This window comes from Penicillium cosmopolitanum (assembly GCF_028827165.1).
Source record: "Penicillium cosmopolitanum strain IBT 29677 chromosome Unknown utg000004l:1.0-4361866.0:1.0-4365735.0, whole genome shotgun sequence".
Classification (NCBI taxonomy): Eukaryota; Fungi; Ascomycota; class Eurotiomycetes; order Eurotiales; family Aspergillaceae; genus Penicillium; species Penicillium cosmopolitanum.
In genome coordinates this window covers 1,191,411-1,205,247 of record NW_026622674.1, presented here as the reverse complement: position 1 = coordinate 1,205,247, position 13,837 = coordinate 1,191,411, and the positions used below count along the sequence as shown (strand labels likewise).

At 49.2% G+C, this 13,837-nt stretch overlaps 3 protein-coding genes across 3 annotated transcripts; all 3 read right to left on the bottom strand.

Annotated features, from left to right (window-relative positions):
* Positions 1-972: 972 nt before the first annotated feature.
* On the bottom strand, positions 973-3,360 carry N7509_001881 (uncharacterized protein; the record flags this gene model as incomplete). The annotated part of the gene is made up of 5 exons (XM_056626518.1): positions 973-2,374; positions 2,440-2,536; positions 2,596-2,645; positions 3,024-3,210; positions 3,351-3,360. 5 exons carry the CDS (start codon positions 3,358-3,360, stop codon positions 973-975), a joined length of 1,746 nt encoding a protein of 581 aa, XP_056492313.1.
* Positions 3,361-10,394: 7,034 nt separating this feature from the next.
* On the bottom strand, positions 10,395-11,468 carry tif35 (translation initiation factor eIF3 core subunit g; the record flags this gene model as incomplete). Its single annotated transcript, XM_056626517.1, has 4 exons — positions 10,395-10,447; positions 10,513-10,684; positions 10,765-11,386; positions 11,452-11,468. 4 exons carry the CDS (start codon positions 11,466-11,468, stop codon positions 10,395-10,397), a joined length of 864 nt encoding a protein of 287 aa, XP_056492312.1.
* A 527-nt stretch (positions 11,469-11,995) lies between these two features.
* Positions 11,996-13,426, bottom strand: N7509_001879 (flavin-containing monooxygenase; the record flags this gene model as incomplete). Its single annotated transcript, XM_056626516.1, has 1 exon — positions 11,996-13,426. The coding sequence occupies one exon, from the start codon at positions 13,424-13,426 to the stop codon at positions 11,996-11,998; it is 1,431 nt and encodes a 476-aa protein (XP_056492311.1).
* Positions 13,427-13,837: the final 411 nt, after the last annotated feature.

Genomic DNA, 13,837 nt, shown 5'->3' with positions numbered 1-13,837 from the left:
GCTTGCCTTAATACCCCCCTTCCCCACTCTATTCGACCCCGCCTTCGTTACAACCCTGTCTCTTCATCCATATGTAGATGGTCATGGGCTGTGGAGAACACTGGAAAGAGTCACTGCACCCGGGCGCGCCTTGTTGACGCCTGGGTGATTAGAAGGGGCTGGGGGCCGGTAATACTCCAATCGAAAAATAGCACGGGGTAATGGTCAGTGCCCCGTTTCAGTTGAACTGAGACCGGTAGATCCCCGTAACATCCTGGTCAACATAGAGAGCTGGACTAGGACCGCAGCAAATAACGGTTCCTGGCGGCCAGGGTCAAGACGAGTCGGGGAATTGCACATTGGAACAAGGTACATGAGATCGCGCTATTCGCAAACGTGATGCCATTGAAAAAGAATATTTAGTTATTATATGTGAACGGAGATCAGATGTAGAAGACAATTGTTATAATGTCATTCTTGGATGGCATTCTGTATGCTTCTCCCTTTTTCCTGGATAGAGTGATATAAAAATAGAGAGAAATAGGATGGTAGGTAATATCAAAGGGTGTAAAGATAATTTGCCAACACTCGTATCAGCGTCCCTAGATCAGAACGCTGCAGCTCATGTCAACCGGCAAATGCACACCCCGGGTCCTTCCGGAGGACTTGGGTGAAAGTAATATCCAAAAGAAAACTTGCAATGGGAAACAAAAAGAAAGCACACGAAGAAGAATCCGAAGGTCTCAAGATAAAAATAGTCACAATAAGAAAAGAAGTCAAAAGAATTGGCCGTGAAATCGTCAGCCGCGCCTTTCCTTGCACCGATGTCCGTATCCGTTAAACCCATTTCCCAATTCTGCAGAGGCTTTCTTAGACAAAGTAAACCATGAGTGATATCCAATAGAAGAAAGAGAAAGAATAAGAAAATGAAACAAGAACAAGAAGGGAAGGAAGGCACAGTAAAGTATGAAATAATAAAAAGTGGCATCTCATCTAGGTGCACAGACTATGCGGATTCTGAATGGGGTCATAGCGGCCGTAGCTCGAGTATACAGGATCATAGCCGCCTGTACCAGGGCGATGGTGGTGTGAAAGATCGGGGAACACGGGGTCCTGGTAGGGGTCCAGAGCTGAGTCTGTCTTGAGAGTATCCATCGGATCCATGGTATCATTCATCATGGAATAATCGAAGCCGGAGGAAGAAGAGGACGAGACCAGAGGACTATCGAGCAGAGGTGAATGCTCGGGCTTGGTAATCTGGCGGTAGTCTGTTCTTCCATAAGGTAGGCTGCTCCGATAACTATTGTCATGCATGAGCATGTGTGAACGCGATGTTGGGCCCATTCCGTGGGGAAGGCCGCTTCCAGGGCCTTCTCCACTTCCACCATCAGGACCCATGCTTGCTGTACTGTCGCGACGTCCGTCTTTGTAATGACCGGGAGAACGGCCTCGGACTACCATAGGGTGAGAATGTCGACGGGCAACTTGTACCCAGTCTGATATGTCACCTCGAGGTACCTCAGCGTAAAGCTCCACCACGAGATTATAGTATTGTTGTTGAGCACGGCGTTTACCATTGTTGGCTGTTGCCTTTTGAAATTGAATCCGTTCGAAAAGGTGCGAAGTAGGAGGCTGACAGGGCTGAGGCGCCCCTGCGAAAGTAGAGTTGTAGTCTAGAGACTGCGAACTAAGAGGAAAAGCGGCATGGCCACCAGCCCCGGTTGAGCCCGCAGTGAGTGACGGTGGCGGCGTTGGTTGCAACATAACTGGACTGGGCGTACGTTCGGATTGCTTGTCTCGCTTGGGTGTGTGCTGCACCAAAGGTCGCGTCTCATTGTAGGATCCGTTCACAATGGCAGAGATGCACATCCTAAATCCCCGGATTGGCTCTAACGTCTGATCGGAATGACGAATAAACAGAGGTACTGTCGACGGCCAAGGATGAAGACTGAAACTGCAATTAACTGCGAAGTAATTCCGCCGGTAGCAGGTCCACTTCCCATCGGATGCAAAGAAGCCTCGCCCAATCTTAGCCTGAACTTCGGGCTTTAAAGTCTGTTGAGTGCCTCCAAACTCCGCAACGATTGACTCAAGGATAGTTGTATCTTCGAATGGAGGTGCCTCTACCTGGGTTGAAGATCGCTGCGTGGACTCTACCATCGGCTGCTGGAAGACAGTGGCCTGGTTCCGATCCAGCAAACCATCCAAGGCCCGAGGAGTGCTCGGATATTGATGAGAACGAGAGACATCATTTACCCCAGACAAAGGTAAGCCAATACCTCGATGGAGAGCATATGAGGACGAATATGCATTTGCTCTTCCCATCAGGGCTGGAATCGAGTTTACGGTATGGTTTGGTGACTGCATGTTGATAGACATGCCTGCAGGCGGTTGTCTGACCAAATGAAGGATTAATTAGTGTCGCATAATAGAGGGTATAGACGATTCTGTCAATCTTACAGAGCTGGTACCCGCCGAAAGTCTGTCATCCTGTCAAATTGATGTTGATGTTGGGACAAATGAGGGAAAAGAGGACCGGAAGTGGGGGAGAAAGAATCTGATGAGAAGAATTAATCAGCTCAGAACAGCCTCGCAGTAATACACGAGGGAACTCACCAGAGCAAGAATCTGGAGGGGTCATAGCAAGTGCAGATGATCCGGGGTAGCTATAAGAAACGAAGCTGTTTAGTAAGTCACATCACCACGGACTGGCCCCGAGCGACCGATTCAGAAGGGATCAAAGCAATGCTGGGGGGAGTCTCATGATGGACAAGAGAGAGATAAAAAAGGCTAAAAACCACCCGAACAAGAGCGAAATGGTAGAGAAAACACAGACACAGGTTAAGATAAAAAGGATAAAACATCGGAAGAAACGCATGCACGCAGCGGATCGGTATGGAACCTTGGAAGGTACCGAAACAGCCTGGCTTAAAGTGCAAAGTTGCCCGGACCAGGAGGAAGCGCAACAACAAGGGGGAAGAAGAGAGAGAACCGGCCGAGTGGCGCGCAAGGGCAGTCCAAATTGAAAGGGCAGAATAACTTACTGTAAGTCCTGCATCGCAGGCTGCTGTGCGTGGTACCGCACACCGTTGGTGACCGGCATGGAGGCGAGACCTCCGACTCGTTGGCTATCGTCATCGTCGGTTGGAAAACCGGTCACATGGGAGTTTATATAGTCTCCATCTGTGGTAACAGGACACTCCATACTGAAGGCGTCTGGTAGAAGCGTAGCTGAGGAGTATAAGTTAGCCGAAAGCGAAATAAACAGTAGATTGCGAGGCAACAAAAGCCCCTCGGATGGCGAGCGAAACTAAGACGCCTATCGCGGAAAAGACGAAAAAGGCAGATTAGAAAAACGAGAAGAAACCTACAGGGATTCATCGTGATCGTGCTGATGCTAGGTGCCCGAAAGACCTCGAAGAATAGATAACCGTGGTAACACCGGCGAGACGCCTAAGCCCTCACTTGGCCCTTGACGCCTGAGGATGACAGGGAAAAAACTGTCGAAAACATGATTCTCCACGTTAGCTACTGGGCAAATGTCTGGTGCGTATGGGCCGTTGCCCACCACCGCGGGACCAGCATGCGCATCAAAGGTTGCATGAGAGAGGGTTTGTAGACAGAAAAACGAATACGAAAAGTTTCAGATTTGCTGAATATGTCACGTACCAGAAGCCAGATATAATATACGCCCCAAATATCTCAGATAATGGTCCCGTGGGGAGGGGTTCTGCAAGTAAGTAAGAAGGGGGCAACGTATGTGTATTTGTGATGGGCCAGTGGGGTGTCATGAAATGAAATGGCAAACAAGAGGTCAAAAGCGGGTAGTTCGAAGTGAAGAAAGATGAAATGATAGAGGAGGGCATGGACCAGAATAAGAACGTGTCTCAAAAAGCGTGTGAAGAGGCCTATTGTTCCCGGTATTGGCCCGCGCGCACGAGTAGCTGGCGGGATTCGCTCGTGTGGACGAAACGGATGCGTCACCGGCTGATGAGCATGCCTTTCCTCATCGGGACTCTTTCACAGGCAGGTCATAGACTTGAATTCGGAGTGGAATGTCACAACCCACGATCTGTATCTTTTGCCCCGGGCAATAGATCGTGAAGATCCTGCCTGACTGAGGAATTGTTGCCCTGCGGCACAGGAGAAGGGAAAAAGAAATGAGGGAGGTATGAGATAGAAATGTAATAAAACAAATAATAAGAATTGACAAAGGAAAATGAAGGAATGGGAACGAGAAACTTACTGATGTAATCCGGTGTGACTGTGTCCACAAATGAATCCCAAGCACGGCGGGCCTTGAGTGGTAGGAAAGTATCCTGTACAGTGGTTGTGTGCACGGTGGAAGATAATTCCACCTACTTCGCAACCCTAAGTTGGGGGTTATAGTTGTAATATTCCTTTTTTGCGAGTCCCCCAGACGAGCAGTACCGACACCTATGCAAGAGCAGGAGCCTCTGCTGTGGGTTTGAGCGATCAGATTAATTTCTTTTGGGTGGGTTGTTGTGGCTGGGCTGGAGGGAAATGGAAAATGGAGAAAGAATGGTCTGCAGTCTCTCATGAAGGGCGCAATTAGTATTAATTGTTTCCTGGTCGTTGGAAGAGTCCGGGACGCGTCTCGTCAGAGTTCATATCCTGGTCAATCTGGCAGAGAGAAAATAGCCTCAAGCCATCACAGCCCAAGTCGCCACGAGTTCCTGTGAGAACCTGGGCCTGCCAGGGACAGTGAAATACGTTGTATTCGGCAAGGCTACAGTGGGTGGCAGCAGCCAGTTTGCATAGGGGTCCAACCATAATGGGCCAAGGACTGGCGTATCTTGTTCTGATGATCTTCTAAATTAGGATTCCTTTTTTTCCCTTTTCAAAATTCGAAAAATCGAAATAGGATTTTCGATTTTGTCCCCAATTTTTCTTTTTCGTGACCCCGGTCCTGGCAGATGGAGCGCGCAAATAGGGTGGCCCATTGGGAGGAACTGTAGCATCGAATCATTGGCCCGAGCTCTTGACAGTTTGATTGTTCAAGGAGCATGGCATTGGCCGGAATCTCCATGTTACGTGCCCTGGGAGGACCCGAAGCCCATGCACGGACACTGGCCGATCCAAGGTGGGCAAGGGCCCGGTACGGACAGGCAATGACAGCGATGCAGAAATGTAGGATGTATTTTCCATTACAAGTCCCGATCAAGTCAGATGTCCTAGTGCGAACACCCGATGGGCGGGATGCTGCAGAAAAATCAAATAAGATGAAACTAGTCAAGAAGGAGGGAAGAAAGGATGATCAGCCCCCAGGATACCCGTACAGAGTTCGCCTTTTTCGTCTGCCCTTCCCCTTCCTCCCCAGTCGCATGACGGTGGTTGATGTATCAGACTTTGGGGATCTGCAGGCCAATGTATGTGGCGACCAACCAACAAATAGTATTGATGGCAATATTATTTCATGGCGATTACACCCCACCCCATGGAAAATAACGAAAACTCCCAAAAAAAAAGAAAAAGAGAAAATAAAACAAATTAACAGATGGTGGGAAGAAGAAGCTCATGAGAAATGGTCCATGCTGCTGAGGTACACCTGTTGGAGTCGTCCCATCTACAATTTTTTTCTTTCTTGCCGCTCTTTTTGAGGGTTGAGGCGCGAGCAGTGGTATTTGCATGACGAAAAGCAAAGATCAGACGATCGGCAATTTTTGCACTTAGCCAGCTGCATCGCGCATATTAGCCATGTCTTCACCGACAAACTTGAGGAAAGGTCTGTGGAAAGAAGCCATGGAGGGAAGCCTCAGGAGAGGCCCAATTTCGCTCCACTACCGGAGGGAAGGGGGAGGGGGGGCTTGGGATACTCCGCTCGCTGGTTGTGACTGATGGACTCGTACCCAAACTAGGAACAGCGTCCCCACTAGAGAATGGCTCAAGCAGGACGGGAAAAGCCGAATCATGCTGCGGTCCGTACCCGGCAGTATCTGACAGACTAGAACTCTGAGGTCCACGGGCACGTCTAAAACGCCCCTCTGGTTTAAGAAGGAGGCATGGCCATGCTGGGGATAAATTTTTTGCATCATAGATTCTGAGACTCCAGTCTCCATGAGTGGAACCCCAGCCCTGATCGAGTCGAAAAGTGCATTAGTGGCTCGAAGATCGGCCAACCCGCAGGAGACTAGTTGGTCGTGATGGTAAAACAGAGCACGCTGGGAAAGCGCCCGCGTTTGAATGATTGGCGGATCGAGCCTTTGATCGATAGCAATTTCCTTTGGAACCACTGACTTGGGGAGGCATTGAAGGAGGGTATGTTGTGCAGCGGCTCCACGGTCCATTCATTTGGCCCTCCGAGACAAGACAATACACGGACGGTACCGAATGGGGGCGTTCTTACAGGGGTGAAAGGAAAACAATTTCGAGGATAGTGGCCGGGCGCTATTCACATGGATGAAGGTACATTTGAGGATGTATGATGAAAGCAATGCGAATGGTGGAAGCTGATTCGACTCTCGGAGGGATGAATTGCGTTTCCGTATGGGGCGGTGAGGAGGACTGTACGGTAAATACACATAACATGTCCATAAGTAGTCTAGCGATGAGAAAAGTGTAGCTGATGTCGACGTACTGCAGCTCTTAGTCCTGTATGTACGGAGTTCTTCGGTAGTCTTAGTCTTAGTGGCTTGCGTATCAGTGAGGCCGTCCCTAGTTTCTGGGCGTGCAAAATACAGCTTTAGACATTTAATGTGGTGCTCCGTGCTTTTCTGGAGATCCTGATTTCTCTGCACGGAGAGTTGTTCAACTGTCAGCCTGATCCTTTGAACTAGTTAAAAGAGAACATAGGAACTAGGTGCGATAGCGCAGTAGTGGCCGTCGACGAGATCGATCCTCCCGCACCCGTGCCGCATCTCCACTTGTCCCCACCTTTTCCGATTTATCACAATTGACTAACGTACTATTGATTATTGCCCGTGAGATACATAAAAGAGAACGAGGTCCTGGGAAAAATTGTCCGACCGTCTAGTGGAGTCTAGCTTTACGAAGCCTCGATTTCTGCAGGTACTCCGGAGCTCACCTTCAAGTTCAAGTTTCCTCCTCATCCCCCCCCCAAAGTGTAATTTTGCCATACGCTAATTGGTGCTAATTTTATACCTTGATTTGAGTTTGTTACGCGGAACTAGTAGCGGCGTTTGCATGAACTCATCAATCCAACCAAGGTTCAAGTTCCGACCTAGGCAATCATCCGGTCCAGAGCTTGGAGTTTGCATAGTCTCCTAAGACTTCTCCACGTCGTTTCCCTAAGTTCCTGTGCTAGTCAGGGCTGATGTGGGCACGTGCTGGAGGAAGAATTAACCTAAGAGATTACTGCTAGTAGACCAAGGGGACCGTGGGCATTTTGCGAAGCCGGATCATGATGCCTTGAGCATGAAAAGCTCCTTTTGTACGACGCAGTTCTTTCACGGTGGTCAATTCCGCAGCGTCCATGTCAGGCTGCACCCGGCCGAATCCTGACAAGGAAGAGAAAGACTGGCAAGAGTGGGAGTCGAGAACAAAGATTCGGCATTATCTACTTGCAACTGTTTTCAGCAACAGAAATGAAAATTCCCAAAGAAGGAATTATTAAATCAAAAAACTAAAAAATCGGAGCATGCTTGTCATTGGGATGATCGGGGCTGATCTGCCATTATTGCCTGGGCGCATACAAGCTGGGACCATTGGGACCATTGGCCAGTGCAGTAGCTTTCAGAGATGGAGTCCCGAGAAGTCGCAGCACCAGGGGTCATCTTCTAGGCTACCTTTCCCACTTGTTCCGCGACCCTAGCTCATCATGCCCGTTGTTCTAGGATCTTTACACCTCTAGTGGAACCCGCGCATCCCGGACGCCGCTGCCCTCAAATTATCGCCGACGACAGGCGTCCTGGTCCAGGTTTGCCGTGTCAGCACTTGATACTTCCGGATTCTCCACTCGTTGCGACCCGGGATGGGCAGCCGTTGGGGCCGCCCACACGCCGAAAGTCTCGGCGAGGCTAAATGGTTGACTTTCAAGACATCCACCGTGCGTGATCCATGGTGCCCAGATGCTCTCACCTTACATTAAAGTTTGAGACAAAGAAAAGAGGGAGATCCTCACCAATTCCTGCTCATCAATCATCTACCACGTCAATTCCCCACAGCCGCACTGAACAAGGGTTGGACCAGACCACGTGAGAGGTACCGGCAACGTACACTCCCAAAGTACTACTCTATTTGAATAACACTGGGTCGACTCCGGGCACATAAACTCTCTTTTTTTTGGAAATGCCTATTTCGATTATGTCGATGCGATGAAACTCAATTCGGGTGGCCCCATACCGGGAGACATCTCTTTCCCTCTCCGTGGCCACAAGGTTCTATGATTTTTTGATTGTGTATCACGTCTCGCAAAGATTCGAAGGTTACATGGGGCGACTCTCGACCTGGCTTCCGGTAGCTCACCGAAGATTCGGCTGCCTTGTGGGTCGCTAAATCCTCTCACTGCTTTCGACCCCACGACTAGGCAGGCTATAGAGAATGAAGGATGGCCACCCATTGGTAGGTTCTTTCGCGCTGTCATCCCAAACTTTGATCGACCTGAATCTCAATTCAGAAGTGCCAATTGTATCATGGTTGAAGCTATCCCTGTAACGGGCTCCGGATAGGGGCCAAACGAGACCCAAGAAAACGCCCCACGACATGGATGATGGGGCGAGGGCGATAAAAAGAAGCGGAATGCGAAAAGGCATCAACTCGGCAAGCATGGCGGCAACAGTATCTATTACGATTGGGTCATTTCTGAATGAGTCTTGATAGGAAACCTGTCAGGAGGCCAGCAGAATTTTGGATGGCGTTGGGCTTCAGACCAGTCAAAGACGCACCCTCAACTGGAAATAGAGGCAAAAGAAAATGACTTCCTTGCCTGATGCCGTGACAACCCGTCTCATTTCTCTTACTACGCCATGCCCCTGGTGTGTGTCTAGCCAACCCGAACTCATGTCCGAGTAACACGGAAGGCAAAAAATCTCAGGCAAAACTTGCTCAACGGCACGAAGCCGACAGGGTGGCCCCCAAGGCTTACCCTTCTTGTCGATTGTTTTGACATCGTATCACGGCAGATTGACCCAGACACCTTCCGGAAACTTCCTCACTATCATTCTTGTCACTGAGACTTCGAAACATCACGAACTCCTTTCACATGTGCATACCTGTCATATCGAATGTCGTAGTGGCGGGGCCGAGCCTAAACCCTGGCGCTCTGGTGATGCTCAGAAGTCTGTGAAAAGGAAAGAAAGTATCTCCGCGCCCCCGGATAATTCGTAAAATGTGTGGCAAGGTGTTGATGAATCATCCCAGGTAAGCTTTCTTCCACTCGAAGTCACTTTCCTAAAGGGATCGTCGATGCTACGTGATGCAACCCAATTTCAGATCGGGAAATTAAGAAGCGAGTACTTTTGGCCAGGGCTAGACGCGCTCCGGGAGATCTTGGTAGATCTGTACTGTTACAATTGAGTGCAGGATCTATGATCCGCACGCAAATTAATGTCGGGCATACATTTGGGGGCGTAACTTTCTCATTCCTTTGGTTTCATTATCACTCTTCACCGCTGGGAGAGGAGGGGAAAGTTAATCCAGGTGGTCTTGCGCATCCTGTCCGGGGCTACTGAAAAAAAAAACTTCGGACACGCCGAGACCATGCAATGTCGCGCTTTGCTCAGTTCTTGTCTCGGCCCGGGACAAGCGCCTGGGATACTAGTAGTGACATGATCTTGATATTCATCGTAGCCGAAGGATGAGCGTGAGAAGGATATGACAAATCAAAGTGGTATACTTGTAGTTATCAGTTACCTCGAGCAAGAATTATCAAAAGTACTTGAATCTCTGTGGCGGCGGGTCCATTGAGAACCTTTAAAAAGTTGGAAATGGTACCTGAAACATCCAATTATTTCCTTCCAACCTTGGAAGCTTTCAAGCTCTAGCGAAACCAAACCTTGGAACGAGCACTGAGAGAATGCCTACTAGTACTACTAGTAGCATTCGTTAGTAGTCAAGTCGTACTATTAAGTAACAACGACAACATTGGAACGCGCCGATATTACCTAGCAGGTACTAGCAAACTACAAAAGAACCTCAAGTTGAAGTGGGAAGCTGGGAGTTTGACCGAGAAAGATAGTATAAAGATGTGACACATCTACTATTACCAAGTCTAAATCGCCAGAAGGGGATATATGAATCTCTGAACCATTGCTTTTGTATCGATTGACGAATGCAAGTAAATGACATAGTGGGTGTCTTTTGAGGAATCATCATTATCAATCAATCATACAGTAGAAAAGGATTGCAGAGGAGCCTTAGCCAAAGCTAGGCCCGCCTGTAAAAATAAAAAGGAGAATCCAACCAGATATGTCGTGAAAGAAAAGTGAGAAACGAATCTAAGTAGCTCGCTTGGCGAACTCGACGCGAAGAATGAGATGGCGGTAACCGACTGTAGGAGGAAGGGGGTTAGTTGATGTTGTTCCATATGGTTGCCAGGGGGGTATTTGCACGTACAGCCGTCCAGTTTCGCGCAGGCGCTCTCCGCATCGGAGCGATCCGCATAGCTGATGAAAGCAAAGCCCTTGGCCCGCTGTGTCTCGCGGTCCCGGGCAAGGAAAACTCTGGTGACACGTCCGAACCGCTCGAAAAGATCCCGCAACTCTTGTTCCTCTGCCAACTCGCTGACCTGTAGGCGAACAAAGAAATAGGTGTCAGTAGGAGTCTCCGAAATAAAGAGATAACTAGACGTGGGATGAAAACACATACGTTTGTAACTCTGAGAGTGGCCAGATCGTCCTTCTCGAAGCGGCCACCCATCTTGTCGCCGCCACCAGAACCACCATTGCGCATGTGAGGGGGAACATAGCTGGACTTGCCAGCACCCAGTCCACCGGCCTCGGCCTCGCCTGTATCTCCCGCACCACCAGCAGTGGACTCCTCCACGGGAGCCATGGTGTCCTTGAAGGGACAGCGCGCGGTGAAATGCTCTCCGGAACAGATACGGCACTTGACCTTCTTGTCCTTGAGTTGATCCTGAATGCTGCCCTTCTCGCCACCCTCCTTCTCGGCCTCCTTGGCCTGTGCCTTCCAGTTGGTGCTGGGACGGAAAACGATGTTCTCGCCGACGGAGGTGGTATCGAAAGAGGGACCGACGGGGTGGCCCTTCTCGTTGCCGAACTTAGGCCACTGGCGGCGCTCAGCAACCTGGGGATTGACATTCTCACGAACGACAGTGGTCTTGATGCGGCGGGTGACCTTCACCTTCTTGTTATCGTCATTGAAGCGGTATGAGATCACGGTCTTGGTGCCATCTTTGTTGCTAATAACTTGTTGCGCGGGGAGAGCGGAGGGGTCGTCAAATTCTTCGTCGTCCGCCCAGTCGGCGCGGCTGTTAAAAAATGAAAAGATCTGGTTAGTCGAGATTTGAATTTTGGGCGGAAAATGTGCACTCACTTCCCAGATCGAGACATGATGTGTGTTGTGATATGGTGTTGCGGTAATAGCTGAATTTCTGTGATTTCTTCAAAGGTGAATCTCCGTTGTGGATTTAATTCGCGGCGCGGCGATTTTGCTGTGGCGCAGTCCCGTGGCTGGTGCAAATCAGCCACGTGACTCTCCAGTGCCCCAGTTCGCCCAGTCAAGTAAAGTATCTTGACTCACAATACCATGTACTAGTTGATTAGTTAGTAGTATTTATAGGGACCGACCTGCTACTTTGACCTGAAGTGACTCATTCTATAGGACTGGGTAAAATGGTGTTGTCAGCTGCGGAAAGACGCATCTTCTACTCGGTCGATGAGTCAAAGAGCTAAAATGGAAGATCCGATCTGTGTTTACTCTTATGACTTTCTAGAATCTATGGTCCTGAAATCCTTGGACCTTCTTAGTGGCTGCGTTAGACTTGAAGTGGGTGCATGTTTTAGTATTAATCGCTATATACGAACTAACATGACTATATGTGCTGACAAAAATATTAACAAAACCAACTTGAAGTAAATCAGGCAAAGATCAGACCATTGGTGATGTCACCCATCACAGCTTTGTAGAGATCCACAAGATAGTGCACACGCGGGAGCCAAGGGCCCGAGTTTCCACACTTAGGCAGCTCACTCCCTCCCTGTACAACGTATGTCGAGGTCAGTGCTAGAAGTGGACGATAACCTATTGTCTTGGCATCAACGCCTCCTGCAACTGCGCTTCTGTGACCTTGAGCCTGCATGTATTTGAACAGACGACAAAACAGCCGGGCGGTGGTATCAGCCCCCAGGGTCCAAGACGCATTGACATATCCCACGACAAAAACCAAATTGGGAACGTCTTGGACCATTGCGTTATTCCAGGCATATTTATCACCAACTTCAATCTTCTCACTGTCCACACTAATCCGTACACCTCCCAAAGCTTTCATCTTGAGGCCCGTTGCAGTCACAATAACATCGGCCTTCAGTTTTTCACCAGAGTCGAGAATGATACCATCCTCAACCACTTGACGGATGGTCCCGGTGGCCACATCGGCCTTGCCATCTCGGATGGGCTCGAAGAAGTCGCCATCAGGTGTGAAGCATATACGTTGGTCCCACGGTTTATACCTTGGGGTGAAATGTGGGTCGATGGGAACGGTTTTCGGCAGCTGCTTCCTAACAGCATTTTGCAGCATATTTCTTGAGCGATCCGGAAAGAATCGACAGAAATAGTAGAAAATGGCGGGAACACAGATCAAGAAGAGTCGAGTGAGCTGGATCGCGAGAGACTGGGGTAGGAAGCCGAGCTTTGATGGTGTATTTTCGACTTTCAAGATGTAACTTGGGCTGCGTTGCAGCATTGTAACATGAGCAGCTTTCTTTGCCAGGGTTGGTAGGAGGGTAATTGCAGTTGCCCCACTCCCGATAATGATGATATTCTTCTGCGAGTAATCGAAATCTTTGGGCCAAAATTGAGGGTGAATGACAGAGCCAGCAAAGTTCTCGATTTCCGGGATCGGCGCTGGCAGTACTTTATCGTAGTCGTAATATCCAGTACCCATGATGATGAACTTGGATTGTAGGTAGACTGTATCCCCTTTGGAGTTGGTTGCGGATAGTCTCCATTTTTGCTCCTTGGTCGACCAATCCGCAGCTGCAATTTGATGCTTAAATCGAATGTGCTGATCGATTCCCGTTTCAGAAACGGCCTCTTGGAGATATTCCATGATCAATGGAGCTGTTGCAATCAGCTTGCCTGCTTTCCAAGGTTTCCAAGGAAAACCGAAAGTATAAAGATCAGAGTCAGATCTTAAACCGGGGTAGTTGAAGAAACTCCATGTTCCTCCAATCTCTTCTCGTGCGTCGAGTACCACATAGCGAGAAGAGGGCAATTCAGTTTGTACCCTGTAAGCTGCATTTATTCCAGAAATTCCAGCTCCAATGATTATGACATCATATTCCTCCATGATTGATTCACGCTGTTCTTGCATCTCGACAGAGCCGGGCAGACAGGAAGAGAAGACCACCCCTTGAAGATCACCCCTTGAAGACCACCCCTTAAACCGGAATACGAAAAGACTAATCAGCCACGATTCAGTCCTGGGCATTGAATTAGCCTGGAACGGCTCTTGAACGGAATAGTGATTATCTGAGCGACTCACAACGTGGGAAACCCCGATCTGGAGATTGATTCTCGCTCGGATGCGCTGCCGACGACTCCCCGGTGGAGGAAACTCAGATACCCGAGAACGGCGCGAACCGTAAAAACCAGTTAACTAGCTATGGGTCTGGCAAGCTCGAATTCAACAACACCAAATTATTGAGCAGTTTAATCAGAGCCGAGCAAGAACGGAATTCTTGCAATATCTTCTCGGTTA